At 55.1% G+C, this 14,581-nt stretch overlaps 2 protein-coding genes across 2 annotated transcripts in view; one reads left to right on the top strand and one right to left on the bottom strand.

Moving 5' to 3' along the window:
- The window catches only part of ATG2A (autophagy related 2A), a 2,120,972-nt gene that overhangs the window by 574,738 nt on the left and 1,531,653 nt on the right, over window positions 1–14,581 (top strand). The gene's annotated exons all lie outside the window — the stretch shown is intronic.
- Window positions 8,948–12,994, bottom strand: LOC147692347 (uncharacterized). The gene is made up of 2 exons (XM_086938577.1): window positions 9,730–12,994; window positions 8,948–9,146 (listed from the first exon to the last, which is right to left on the bottom strand). Exons 1-2 carry the CDS (start codon window positions 11,851–11,853, stop codon window positions 9,069–9,071), a joined length of 2,202 nt encoding a protein of 733 aa, XP_086794703.1. The 5' UTR covers window positions 11,854–12,994; the 3' UTR covers window positions 8,948–9,068.

Genomic DNA, 14,581 nt, shown 5'->3' with positions numbered 1-14,581 from the left:
GTGGAAGTACAGAGGTATACCTTAGCCGTATAGCATGAACTTTGGTGTTGGTAATGGAGAACAAAGGCAAGGCAGCATCTCCCAGCACTGGTGTCCAAATTGCAGCCGAGAATGAGAGTTAAAGAGATCACACATTGTGTTTTTGATTATGAATTGCAGCCCTATGCTTTGAGAATGGAGGTAAAGAGTCTACTGCTTGCATCGGTGGTAAAAAGGCTGAACCTTAAATGCAACCTAAGCCTTAGAGTGAAAAGGGAAGAGACTGCCACTAGGAAGAAAGATAATGTTGTTGAAGCAGATCTGCAGAACCTTAATGGAATTGTGTGAAGCGAGATATTACTAGTCCATACTGTAGAGGAAAATGGAGGATTGTGCCCTCACGATTTGTCAACAGTAGTGCAAAAGGAAAATTCATACGTTCTTTGAAAGTTTTACGTGCGTGCGTGATTTTTATTTCATGTATATTTGTGGAAAAAGAGGACAGCCGACAAGTGTTTCGCCCCTATAGGCATGGTATTGAGCAAATGAAAATGAAGCATACAAGTGTTGGAAATGGTAATGAAAAATATCACATTAGAAACCATGACATCATCTATGTTTGACATGTGAGCCTGATTGTACGAAGTACATGAATGACATACTATTAAGAAATTGAAAATATAGCATAAAATTGTTGAGACCAATACATCATGTATGTTCGTTATGTAAACTTGAATAAGACCAAGTTAAAAAGCTCCATAGTTTCATACAAGGGAAATTCGCACTTGGTAATTGGTCAGAGTCAAAGTAAAGATCAAATTAAAGGCATTCTTAACTAAACAAACAATTAAATATATTGTATTATGAGTATAGCGATTACAATAAGTTTAATGTAGAAGGTGCTTACCAAATATCAGTTGTTGGGGTAGGTAGAATTCATGATTCTAAGGTAGAGACAATAGGCAGAATCACTGTTAAGTCACGTTGCATGTGGAAAAGAGGCGCTTATGTGCAATCAAACTCAGAGGCCAAGGGAGGGGCGGCAGTCACGGCATCGGATCGAGGATTACGCTGCCGGTAGTTTGTTCTTTTAAATAGTAAAAGAGGAGCGCACTAAAAACAGTTAAGCAATTCAAGGTCAAAGGACGTGCTAGGCCGAGGCCCCGAAAAGAAACAAATAAAAATATATGCCCAGGCAAAGTCTAAATATATAACCTTCAGGGCCCACAAATGTGCTGTTACTATGGTTCACGGTGAGAGAGAAAAAGACGGATGACTCATAAAACCTAAACAAAGTTAAAGCGCCCGGGAATGCAGTCGCGCATGAAAGGGAAGCACTAATTGATTGGTTGTGCACAAGTTCCTGTGTTGGAAAAGATTTTGTTGGACGTGGCCCATCTGGCAGGTCCGCCCCTGAAGTTTTTATGGTATATGTAACCTGGGGAGGATGATTTCCCCTCTGAGTGAGTGTGAGGAGAGAGCGACCTACCCTTCCATAGGAATGCATGGGGAATGGATGAGTCCTCGGTAGTTCCCGATGCGTAGGGTGTGCAGGGTCAAGTCTGGTATGTATGAACTCGTGAGATTGAATGCTGCGCAACGGTATATGAGGTATGAGTGTGTCTAGTGTAGAAGTCCCCCTTTTGGAAGTTGGCATATTTGTGGAATATGTGCCTGGCGTATGATTGGCCGGGGCTGGCTGGTGAGCCTGGCTCCCAGGATCTGGGAGGGTCTGCCCCGGTGGTGAATGGAGTGTTTAGCATACTGATGTGAGGGGAGGAGTGAGCCTGGGTCTGCTTGTGGATTGACTGTCTGGTTTGAGTGTCATGAATGAGGCTGGGTTTTCCCCAGACAATGCTGGCTCCACCCCCTGGGGTGCGGCTGATGTTCCTAGCCTGGCCAGTGTAAAGAATCCTCCCATAACCAGTTCCAGCTGGTTCTCCCCCTGCCTGCCCCTTCAGACCAAGAATGTGTGTATAAAAAGGGTGCTGTGACACTCTGGACTTGTTCTTGTTCTCAACTTGAATCTACCAGGAGCTGCTGCTGCTTGGGCTCAGGGTTGGTTTGCCTCCCTGGGCCCTGCCCTACTCCTGGACTCCTGATGGTTTTCCCCCTCCTAGGAGCGGCTACGCTCCACCTGAGGTCCTAGACTCCCTATGGACTTTGCTACCTTCATCTGGCCTCTGGGGAGCGCTTTTCTCCTGATCCCTAGCGCTGAGAGCGCGGCATCTATACCCTAGCGCTTGGGAGCGCTGGATTCATCGAGCCGGTGCCACCCGGCATTTGCCCTGCCCCACGGAGTTGCCAGACGCCCAGCGAGTGCCTACCTCGCCTACCCCCTTGCGTGGCATGTTTACGAGGGAGCCTACTCCTCGCTACCTCCCCGAGTTCACCGCTGCAGCCCGGAGTCGGCTGTGGAGGCGCTGTGCCCGCCTCCCTATCCAGGGCCGCGCTGCCATTGGCGGCCCCGGAGAAAGCATTGCCGCCCCGCCATTGGTCCTGGCCGCCGGGACTCCTACCGCGTCATTGCGGGGCCGCGCAGGGATTGGCCCGACCTTGGAGGGCTTCCCCAGGCGCACCCGGCAGTCTATGGCTCTCCCGGAGGAGGGAGCGCCGCCATCGCCACGCCAAGGAGCTGAAGCCCCGTGAAGCCGCCGCCTCTATCAGCCGGTGAGTGCGGACGCTCCTCTGCCAGGGGGAGTGTTGTGGGTCCGCGAGGCCTCCTCCCTGGGCCCCAGAGTCCGGAAGGACTCCCACGATGCTCCGCATACGGCTCCTCCTTCCTTGAGCCCCAGAGAGGCTCCCTCTTGGCCCCCCTCATCTCTGAGCCCGGCGAGGCTCCCCCTTTGGCCCCCCTTTACTTCCGAGCCCGGCGAGGCTCCGCCTGGGGCCCCCCTCATCTCTGAGCCCGGCGAGGCTCCGCCTTGGGCCCCCTTCATCTCTGAGCCCGGCGAGGTTCCCCCTTTGGCCCCCCTTTACTTCCAAGCCCTGCGAGGCTCCACCTGTGGTCCCCTCTCAACCCCAGAGCCCGAGAGGCTCCACCGTGCCAATGCCCCCCTCGTTCTCGAGCCCGAGTGGCTCCTCCAGTTGGCACTCCTTGTCCCCAGGGTCGGCGAGGCCCACACGACGTCCCTCAGTTGCCCAGCACTTAGTGGGCAACTGCTACGTTTAGGTTTGCCCTGGGCTCCCTGCCATGAACATCGAGACTCTGGGCCCCTTGCCCCAGAAAGGTCCGCTGGCCTGTGGATGGCTATGGACTAAGACTAAAGTGATCCCTACAAGTATTCTATGTTGCACCTCTACCGGTGCTCCTGTATGTTGTGTACCTTGACCTCCTTCGCCCCCCTCTGAATACCAGATGTCCCCTGTATGTGATTCATAGCAGTGGTCCCTTGGCCCTGCGCTGTACCTTCTTCCCTGTAGCCCCTGCCCGTGCCCCTGGCACCTTGTACAATGTATGTTCCTATGTGTCCTGCTTAATACAGAGACTATTTTTATATATATATTGTGTGGAGTCCCTTTTGTGGGAGGCCGGGGATGTTGTTGTTGGTGGGTGCGTGCGCAAATGCTTCACATGTCCTCCGAGTTAGGCCTGGCTGCCCGCGCCGCGTTACCTAGAGGGCGAGCAGGGGTCGATTTTACATAGGAGTGGTGGTCTCTGACTGGCTGGGGTGCAAGTCCTGGCCGGCCGGGGGTCTCATTTCCTACAGATTTGAACATAGGTACCAGCTTTAAGGCTCCAAGCGTTTAAAGCAGTCTTTCAATATCCTAATTAGTGCTTCCTTTTCATGCGCGACTGCATCCCCGGCCACTTTAACTTTGTTTAGGTTTTATGAGTCATCCGTCTTTTTCTCACTTTCCCTCGCTGAAGTGTGCTGTTTGTTGCGTCCAGGAAGGAGTAGAACTCTCTTCAAACTTTAAAGCCTGATCTTCTGCGTGCCGCCTCCCCTCAACAAGGACTCGCTGGTGTGAGCGTGCCCTGCAATCGGCAGGGCTAGCTTAGCGCTTCCAGCTAGAGTCCCCTGGGTTGAGGCTTGGGCATTTTCCATCAGCGAGCCGGGGGACTGGAGGGTCGGCCGAGGACAAGGGGAGAGGTCTCCGGGGAGAGCCGTCTCCAGCGATCGTACAGACGAGTAACTTCCCCCCCACAGATGTACACCACACAAAGATAAGGTTTAACGTTCTTTATAAGCAATCTTTAGGTACGGTAGAATGGTACAAGGAGATCAGGACTCAGGGGTCCCCTCGATTCTAGTCTCTTGGATGGGAAAGGGGGTAGCGGGACAGTCTTATTACCAATCTGGTAGATGCGATGATATGATGGGTAGCTCACAATCCTCGAGCTCGGCGTTCTAGGCAGACGGGCCGCGGCGGCGTCAGCAGGTCCCGGGAAGATCTTAGGTAGCGACGGTCCGCGGCAGCGCCAGCAGGTTCCGATGAAGGTGGTAGTTACAACGGTCCGCGGCAGCGCCAGCAGGTCCCGACGAGGTTGAAGGATGCAGAAGGTTGCGGCAGCGCCAGCAGGCAGGACGATAGTTCACAGGGCTGCGGCAGCGCCAACAGTCCGTCAGGGATGAGTTCTTCACGGTGTCTCTCGACTCCAGGATACAACTGCCTTCCTGCCCTGGAGCTGCCCCAGTTATAGGTCTGGCGCCCTTTGATGTCCGGACCCTCGCACTTGGAGGTCGGGAGGTCCGGGATGAGGGAGTCCAGACACCCAGCAGGGGGGTGGAGCCAGCGCTCGGGGGAGCCGGGAGCGATCGGCACCTGGCGGGGGAGAGCCATCGACACTCCTTTCTCCCATTGACCTGCCAAGTGGTCCGTTCACCTCCGGGGTGGATGGTGGTGCCGGAATGTCGGGGCCTGGCCAGGCCCAGGGTTGGGGTCGAGTTGAGGCCACGCGGCCTAGTGGTGCAGTGTCCAAGATGGCGGCCGGGCCGGGCGATGAAGCTGACAGTGGCTCGGCCCAATGATACAGAGATGTCCGGGGGCAGGAGTCCCGTAGGGGACGGGGTGCGGGTTGCTTCTGTGGGTAACACCTGGAGGGCCGGTGCTCGGGCCCTGTCATGCGGGGAGGGAGCGAGCCCTTCATGTGGCCACAAACAGACTTAGTCTCCCAAATAATGTAGATCTTTCAGCCTCTCAACTTTCTGTAACATTTTCAGAAAACGAGTTAGAAAAAACTCCCGAAATTTTCCCTGATCATACCCCGGAAGAAGTAAGGCAAGCGAGAGGGAGGAGGGGGGGAGCTATAAAGAAAAGGAAGGATAGGGAAAAGGTTGATAACACCTTAAACACCAAAGTGACCGATCACATAGACCTGATCGACACTACAAATCCGGCAGCACTATCCCATCAGCCTGCTGAGCCAAGCAATAATGTGATAATGATCCATCATCCACCACAGAACCTCCAAGATATCACCATCTTAGAATCCCCCCCCCCCCCCCCCCCCCCCCATACAACGGGTAAGGAAAGAGAAGCATCAAGGCTAATTAAGGAGATAGCTTCCCTTTTAGATTCGTTTATTCGCCCATTAGAGACTAGACTGCGTAACATCGAGGCCCAACTGACAAAAATCTCTGGTTGCCTCAAGGCAACACCTTTACAGGGACTGCCAAAAGCGGGTTCAAACATCTCGGCCACTCTGCCCACAAACAAGAAACTTACAACCTTAGTTGCCCCGCCGCCTAAACAGCAACCCACAGTAAAAGCCCCTACAGCACCAAAGGCTCCCCCTGTACAGAAACCTACGTCCAAGGTTCTTACAATTCCCCCACAAAACAACACCATACCTAATACACCTGAACTAAACGCCCCAACCACAAACACGCCGGCCCCCAAAACTCCTGCCATCAAAAAGACAAATCTCTCAAATAACAAAGGAGCTTTGAGAGGGACCACCGATAACAGGCACTCCTTAAACATGCCACCTGAGGCATGTCCATACGTGGTAGTAATGACGGGGGTTCCCGAACTAACGGGAGAGGGGACGGAACCTAACTGGTCATTGAAGAACAAAGTACAGTATTGGCTGATGTTAGACGGACCGGGAGGGTCGGCCGAGATTACGGGGAGAGGTCTCCAGGGAGAGCCGTCTCCAACGACTGTACAGACAAGTAACTTCCCCCCCACAGACGGACACCACACAAGGTTGAAGGTTAACGAGACTTTATATGCAATTCTTAGGTTACGATAGTATGATACAAGGAGGTCTGGACTCAGGGGTCCCCTCGGTTCTGATTTCGGGCTGAGGAAAAGGGTAGCGGGACAGTCTTAGTTACCAATGAGTACAAAATAGCTCTCAATCCTCGAGCTCGGCGTTGTAGATGATCGGGCCGTGGAGGAGCCAAGCAGGTCCCGAGATGGATGAAGGAAGGACGACGGTCCGCGGCGGAGCCTGCAGGTCCCGGTGAAAGATGACGGTTACAACGGTCCGCGGCCACGCCAGCAGATCCCAACGACGATGAAAGATGAAGGTTACGACGGCTGTGGCAGCGCCAACAGGCAGGACGATGGTGCACAGGACAGAGCTACGGCAGCGCCAGTAGTCCGTCCAGGATGAGTTCCTCTTTACGTCTCTCGACTCCAAGATACAACTGCCTTCCTGCTCTGGAGCTGCCCCAGTTATAGGGCTGGTGTGCTTTGATGTCCGGACCCTCGCACTTGGAGGTCGGGAGGTCCGGGATGAGGGAGTCCAGACACCCAGCAGGGGGGTGGAGCCAGCGCCCGGGGAGGCGATGGGCGAGCGGCACTGGGCGGGGGAGAGCCATCGGCACCTCTTTCTCCCATTGACTTGCCAAGTAGCCCGCTCACCTCCTGGGTGGAGGGTGGTGCCGGAATGTCTGAGGCCGGGCTAGGCCCAGGGTTGAGGTCGATCGGGGGCCAGGCGGCCTCGTGGTGAAGTGTCCAAGATGGCGGCCCGGGCTGGGCGCGTGGGCCGGCAGAGGATCGGACCCACGAGGTTAACATGTTCGAGGGCAGGGGTCCCTGAGGGGACGGAGGACGTGCAATGGTGGTGTGTGGTTCTTGCGTGACTGGCCTCGGGCCTGGTTGAGCCGGGGGAGAGCGGCCCTTCATGTGGCCTGTCCAACATGCGTCCCCCCCAGCTGAAGGCGGGGAGAGTTACCCATCCTCTTGGGGACTCTCCTCGTCGAGGCGGAAAAACCGGGACAGGCCATCCGCGTTGGCGTGGTCTGACCCAGGCCGGTGTTCGACTGTGAAGTCCATACCTTGCAAGGAGATGGACCAGCGTAGCAATTTTGGGTTTTCCCCCCGCATATGCATCAACCACTGCAGGGGTCGGTGGTCAGTCTGTACCCGAAAGTGGGTACCAAAAAGGTAGGGCCGGAGTTTCTTGAGGGCCCATACCACAGCGAAGGCTTCCCTCTCTATGGTGCTCCAGCGTTGCTCCCGTGGTAGGAGTCTCCGGCTGATGAAGGCCACCGGTTGATCAAGGCCTTCGGTGTTCACTTGAGACAGCACCGCCCCAATGCCCTGGTCAGAGGCGTCCGTCTGGACGACGAACTCCCGGCTGTAGTCTGGGGCCTGGAGCACAGGAGCGGAACACATGGCGGCCTTCAACTGTTCGAATGCCGCTTGACACTCTGGGGTCCAGTTCACCTTCTTGGGCTGATTCTTTGACGTGAGCTCGGTGAGAGGCCCCACTATGGTACCATAGTCTTTCACGAACCTTCGGTAGTAGCCCGTGAGGCCCAGGAAGGCTCGCACCTCGGTTTGGGTGATAGGGGGCTGCCAGTTCTGGATGGCGGCAATTTTCAGCTGTAGAGGGGCCACTAGGCCGCTTCCCACCTGGTGTCCGAGGTAGGTCACAGACCCTTGTCCAATTTGGCATTTGCTGGCCTTGATCGTAAGGCCAGCTCGCTGAAGGGCTTGCAGTACTGCTCGGAGGTGGTGGAGGTGCTCGGTCCAATGGTGGCTGTACACGGCGATGTCGTCCAGGTAGGCGGCGCTGAACTCTTCGAGCCCCGCCAGGACCTGATTGACGAGCCGTTGGAAAGTTGCTGGGGCATTTTTCATGCCGAAGGGCATGACCGTAAAATGATAGTGGCCATCGGGGGTGGAGAAGGCAGAACGTTCTTGTGCTCGGGGTGTGAGGCCGATCTGCCAATAACCTGCTGTCAAGTCGAAGATGCTGAGGTAGCGGGCAGCTCCCATTCGGTCGACCAGTTCATCTGCCCGGGGGATGGGATGTGCGTCCGTTCTGGTGACTTCATTCAGGCCCCGGTAGTCGACGCAGAACCGGAGTTCTGGTGTGGTTCCGGGGGCGGCTGCTTTGGGGACCAGTACGACCGGGCTGGCCCATGGACTGTCTGAGGGCTCGATGACCCCGAGCGTGAGCATCTTAGCTACTTCCGCCTGGATGCAGGCCCGTACCCGATCAGGTACGCGGTAGGCCCGGTGGCGGATAGGAGGGCTGTCTCCGGTGTCCACATCGTGCACACACCAGGAAGTGACACCTGGGGTGAGGGAGAACAGACTGGCGAACCGTGACAGGAGGGCTTGGCACTCTTGGCGTTGTTCTCTGGTGAGGGTCTCCGAGAGTCGGACCCCATCCACGGAGCCGTCTTGCTCTTGGGCCCGCAAGAGGTCAGGGAGAGGCTCGGAGTCGTCTTCAACCCCATTGTCTGTGGCCATCAGTAGGCTGAGTTCTGTTCGTGCAAAGTGGGGCTTCAGTCTGTTGGTGTGGAGGACTCGGAGTGGATTCCGGGAGGACTCCATATCGATCAGATAGGTGGCAGGACCCTTGCGCTCGATTACTTTGAAGGGTCCCGTCCATTTGTCTTGGAGAGCGCATGGCTCTGTGGGGGACATTACCCATACCTGTTGCCCCGGCTCGAATTCAATGGATGAGGCGTTCTGGTCATACCATTTCTTCATGTCCTCTTGACTGGCCTCTAGGTTGGCTTTTGCTAGGTCTCTGAACCGCCGGGACTGGTTGCGGAGGGTGAGGAGGTACCGGAAGACATCTGGAGGACTCTTGGCCGGAGGCATCTCCCAGCCTTCTTTGATCAGGCTGAGCGGCCCCCGCACTGGGTGCCCATATAGCAGTTCGAAGGGGCTGAAGCCTAGGGATTTCTGTGGGACCTCCCGGTAGGCGAAGAGGAGGCACGGCAGCAGCACGTCCCACTGGCGACGGAGGGGCTCTTCCAATCCCCCGATCATCCCTTTTAGCGTGCGATTGAACCGCTCAACAAGTCCGTTTCCTTGGGGGTGATAGGGGGTCGTGAAGCGGTAGGTGACCCCACACTGTTGCCAGAGGGACTTCATGTATTTAGAGATAAAGTTCGTGCCTCTGTCGCTGACGACTTCTCGGGGGAACCCCACACGGGAGAAGATCCCCATCAAGGCCCGGCCGACCACTGGGGCTGTCACGGTCCGGAGAGGAATAGCCTCAGGGTAGCGGGTGGCGTGGTCCACTAGTACCAGGATGAAGCGATGGCCTTGTCTTGTACGCGGGTCCAGGGGTCCCACAATGTCTATTCCGACCCTCTCAAATGGGGTCGTGACTACTGGAAAGGGTTGCAGGGGGGCCTTTAGTTTGCGGCCGCTCTTTCCACTGGCTTGGCACGTGGGGCAAGATCGGCAATGCTGGTGCACATCGTTTCTCATTTTGGGCCAGAAGAAGTGGGTCACTAGGCGGCTGTAGGTTTTATCCTGTCCCAGGTGCCCTGCCAGGGGGACATCGTGGGCCAGATTCAGCAGGAAGTCTCTGAAGCGGAGGGGCACTACTAGTACTCGGTTGGCCCCCAGCTCGGCGATTCGTTGCTCGCTGTACAACAGATCATTGTCCCAGTAGACCCAATGAGTTCCGGAGGTATCCCCTGCGCTTTGGGCGAGCGCTTGTTGTCGGAGTCCCTCGAGGGAGGGACAGGTCTTCTGTTCCTGACGAAATTGTTCTTGTGTGGGTCCCCCTTCTTGAGCCCACTGGTCAAGGTTAGCGAGGTCGGAAGGTTGAGCAAGTTCGAGGGGGATGTCATGGTCGGAGGTCTCGGCTGGGGCGACCGGAGGCGGTGGCGCCGGCCATTCTGGTTCTTCCGGGTGATGGTTGGCACGGGCGGCCATGGACCGGGTGGTGACGCACGCCCAGTCTGGGACGCCCAACATCCCCAAGTGTTCTTTTCGCTCCACGGCTGCCCACGGGGAGCTTTCCAGGTCATTTCCGAGGAGGCAGTCCACGGGGGCGTCGTCTCGGACCGTCACTTTCAACATGCCGGAGACCCCTCCCCACTCAAAGGGGACGCAGGCCATCCGACACAGACTTTCCGAGTTGTCGGCTGATCGCACAGGGCAGAGAATGTTCGGTAGATATTGTTCTGGGGTCACCAGATGACAGCGGACGGCTGTCACGCTGGCCCCGGTGTCCCGAAGGGCTTCAGCCCGTTGTCCATTGATGCTCACCCATTGGCTGTACTTCTGGGTGTTAGCGGGTAGGGGGACCCGCGGGACCATGTCTCTTCCCCCTAAGCACGCGAGAGACATGGCGGCTGGCTCCCACTCTTGATACTCTTGCTCGTCTGTTTCTTGTTCCTCGGAGATCTGTTCTTCCCCTAGTGCCGCGGCGGCCACATGGCGGGGTTTCGGACTCTGATACTGCGGGCAGCTTGGGTCGTTTGCATAGTGGCCGACTCGTTGGCATCGGTGACATGTAACATTGGCTCTGTACCCCGGTCGCGCCGGGGTGCTGCCCCGGTTGGCCGGGGGGGTGGTGCTGGTAGCGGGGGCGGCCGGAGTGTTGTCTCTTCCTCGTCCTTGGCCCCCTCCTCCTCCTCTGGGTCGGTGGTGACCATTGTTGTTCCGGTTCTGCTCGTAGGACCCATTCCGGCCCACTCTGGTGATCTCCCACCGGTCAGCTTCGGCTGCGAGCTGCCGGGGATCGGTTAACTTGCTGTCGAGGAGGTGTTGGCGAAGTTCAATGAAGCAATTGTTGGACAGGTGCTCCCATACCATCAGATTGAACAGCTGCTCGTAGGTCGTGACGTTGTTCCCTCTGATCCAGCCTTCGAAGGCTCGGCTAAAGTACGTTACATAGTCCACCCAAGTTGTACCCGGGATGCGTGTGCAGTCTCGGAACCTCTGACGGTACATCTCGGGCGTGAGGCCATAGCGGGTGAGGAGGGCCGCTTTCATATGGTCGTAGGAGGTCATCTGGTGGTCTGGGAGCTGTAACAGGGTATCGCGACCCTCATTGAGGAATTTGCCCCATAGGCCGGCTCCCCAATCATTTCTATCGATCCGGTGCGCAGTCATTGCGATTTCATAGGCTTTAAACCATTGCTGGATGTCGTCTTCTCGAAAATATTCTCGGACAACATCCTTGGGGATGTGTACTTTTTTCTCCGTGGTCCCTGGGGTGTGTGGTCTGTCGGGCACCCCTAACTCTTTATTCTGCTTGCGCAGGTTGATCTCGGCTAGGTTCCGTTCGTGCTCGTACGCCAGTTTCTTTTCCTCGAGCTCCCTTTGCCTCTGTTTCTCCTCTCTTTCTTCTCGGAGACGCAGGTGCTCTAAGTTTATTTTTTGTTCGGCCAACTTGAGTTCTACGTCCATCTTGAGTCGGGCCATTTCTAGTTCGTGTAGTCGGGTTTTTTCTCTCTCTTGGATCTCGTCTTGCGAGAGACTGGTTCTTTGCCCCTCCGGGGCCGTGTTGGTATTTTTCGCGGTGCTTTGCTCGGGGGCTTCGACATCCCCGGTCTCTGCCCAAGATTCTAGGGCATGCTTAAAATCGTCCTTGGTGCTTAGTCCGGTGGTAGCGATACCTAGTTCGATGCAGAACTGCTTTAGTTCACGATGGCTGTACTCCTCTAGTTTTTCCATTTGGAACTTCTCAGTTGATCCGCTTTCTTTAGTTGTCATTGTGGATCGTTGTGGGGTGAGCTACTCTCTGTACGTTATGCGGTGATTCGGATCGCGCCGCTGGCCACCAATGTTAGACGGACCGGGAGGGTCGGCCGAGATTACGGGGAGAGGTCTCCAGGGAGAGCCGTCTCCAACGACTGTACAGACAAGTAACTTCCCCCCCACAGACGGACACCACACAAGGTTGAAGGTTAACGAGACTTTATATGCAATTCTTAGGTTACGATAGTATGATACAAGGAGGTCTGGACTCAGGGGTCCCCTCGGTTCTGATTTCGGGCTGAGGAAAAGGGTAGCGGGACAGTCTTAGTTACCAATGAGTACAAAATAGCTCTCAATCCTCGAGCTCGGCGTTGTAGATGATCGGGCCGTGGAGGAGCCAAGCAGGTCCCGAGATGGATGAAGGAAGGACGACGGTCCGCGGCGGAGCCTGCAGGTCCCGGTGAAAGATGACGGTTACAACGGTCCGCGGCCACGCCAGCAGATCCCAACGACGATGAAAGATGAAGGTTACGACGGCTGTGGCAGCGCCAACAGGCAGGACGATGGTGCACAGGACAGAGCTACGGCAGCGCCAGTAGTCCGTCCAGGATGAGTTCCTCTTTACGTCTCTCGACTCCAAGATACAACTGCCTTCCTGCTCTGGAGCTGCCCCAGTTATAGGGCTGGTGTGCTTTGATGTCCGGACCCTCGCACTTGGAGGTCGGGAGGTCCGGGATGAGGGAGTCCAGACACCCAGCAGGGGGGTGGAGCCAGCGCCCGGGGAGGCGATGGGCGAGCGGCACTGGGCGGGGGAGAGCCATCGGCACCTCTTTCTCCCATTGACTTGCCAAGTAGCCCGCTCACCTCCTGGGTGGAGGGTGGTGCCGGAATGTCTGAGGCCGGGCTAGGCCCAGGGTTGAGGTCGATCGGGGGCCAGGCGGCCTCGTGGTGAAGTGTCCAAGATGGCGGCCCGGGCTGGGCGCGTGGGCCGGCAGAGGATCGGACCCACGAGGTTAACATGTTCGAGGGCAGGGGTCCCTGAGGGGACGGAGGACGTGCAATGGTGGTGTGTGGTTCTTGCGTGACTGGCCTCGGGCCTGGTTGAGCCGGGGGAGAGCGGCCCTTCATGTGGCCTGTCCAACAGCTGAACACAAATCGACCTGTTCCGCCAACCTGGAAAAGTAGAATAACATCAGTCTGTAGGACCCCGTGGGTGGGGCACAGGAAAAAAAGTATCCGGGGAGATTGTATAGTGATCACTTTTGAGGATCCTAGCATAGTTGAGTATATCTGTTCCTGGGAATATAATAACACTTCTGGAGGGATCGCTACAAGATCCCTTTCCTATTTCTACCCAAAAAGATATTATAATAACTATACAAATGATTCCGATAACATCTGGCGAAAACCAATCCCACAACCATGGGAACTAGACGTCGCCGGCCCAAAACTATTTCAGCGACATAGTGATCCTGATAACTCTTGGTGGTCAGCAAACCAGAACTATCAACAAAAAGAGGCCCGTGGCAGACTGTGGGACCACAAAACAGAGTTAGAAACTGGGACCAGTGGGAGAGACCGCTCTATCAATCATACAGACCCAATTATAGAGACACCACATATGGGCAAAACTGGCCAGGCATACCGACCATGAATCGGTTTAGTTGCCTGGAAATGGTCGACTGACCACTAGTCAAATCCCCGAAGCCCCTGCATACAACCCCGGCCACATCCAATGTTTCCCCAGTTCTATTAGAATTCAAAAAGGCAGACTCCGAAAAGGAAATCTTACAGCTCCCGGTGATCTTTTGGAACATTGCAGGCCTCCGACCAAAAATAGAGGATGGTTCGGCCGCCTGATTTTTGGAGGATGCTAAAATTATATGCTTACAGGAGACATGGGCCACGACGCCCTTACATCTTGTAGGATACAAGACATATTCATCCCCCGCCCTTCCAAGTAGCTCAGGCAGACCTAGGGGGGGGCTGGTAACCTACATAGCGAACACAATAACCGACCTGAAGGTATTAAAGGTAGATCTATTTCCAAACTTCCAGTTGCTCACTCTCATAATTGGGAAAAAACTTATCATTACGATAATTAACTTATACAATAACCTAGATGACGATAATTTTTTAAACACCCTTCTTTTAATCCAAGAAAAAATCATCCAACATCGGCACCTTTATGAAAGAAAGGGTAATGCTCATATAATTTGGGGAGGGGACTTCAACTTACACCCCTGCCCGAACAATCAGACCTGTGGAATGGTGGACGAACACGAGAACCCACTCGTCCACTTTCTCCACTCAAGAACGGGGCTAGCCATGAACAAGATACTCTCAGACCTGGAACTTCAAATAATAAACCCTACTCTACCACCAGACAACAAACTAGAACCTACCTATCGAGGAAGGGGGCACGAGACCACAGTTGACTATATAATTATTACAGAAGGTCTAAAAGAGCTAATCAGTAATTTTACAATTCTGGAAAATATCCTAAGCAACCACTCTGCTTTAAGCCTGAATCTACAAATGAACCAACCAAGATCACTTATGGCAACAATAGCAAACACCCTATCACAAAACAGGCTTGATCTGGGCAAAAATAACGGATATACTATAAAATGGGAAAAAGTGGATCCCAACAACCTCACTAACACTTTAGTAAAGTCCGCTTATAACAACATTCTGATTTGCCTGGACCCCCATGCAGAACCAAAGCAAATCCTGGAAAATT

The sequence above is a fragment of the Lissotriton vulgaris genome, chromosome 9 (genome assembly GCF_964263255.1).
Source record: "Lissotriton vulgaris chromosome 9, aLisVul1.2, whole genome shotgun sequence".
NCBI classification, from domain to species: domain Eukaryota; kingdom Metazoa; phylum Chordata; class Amphibia; order Caudata; family Salamandridae; genus Lissotriton; species Lissotriton vulgaris.
The sequence above is the reverse complement of the archived record's forward strand: the minus strand, read 5'-3'. Positions and strand labels throughout refer to the sequence as shown.

Coding starts and splice junctions, on each gene's coding strand:
- LOC147692347 (XM_086938577.1), bottom strand. CDS start 11,853: ATGACAACTAAAGAAAGCGGATCAACTGAGAAGTTCCAAATGGAAAAA. Junction 9,147..9,729: donor GGGCCAACCGAGTACTAGTA/GTGCCCCTCCGC, acceptor GGGGATTGGAAG/AGCCCCTCCGTCGCCAGTGG.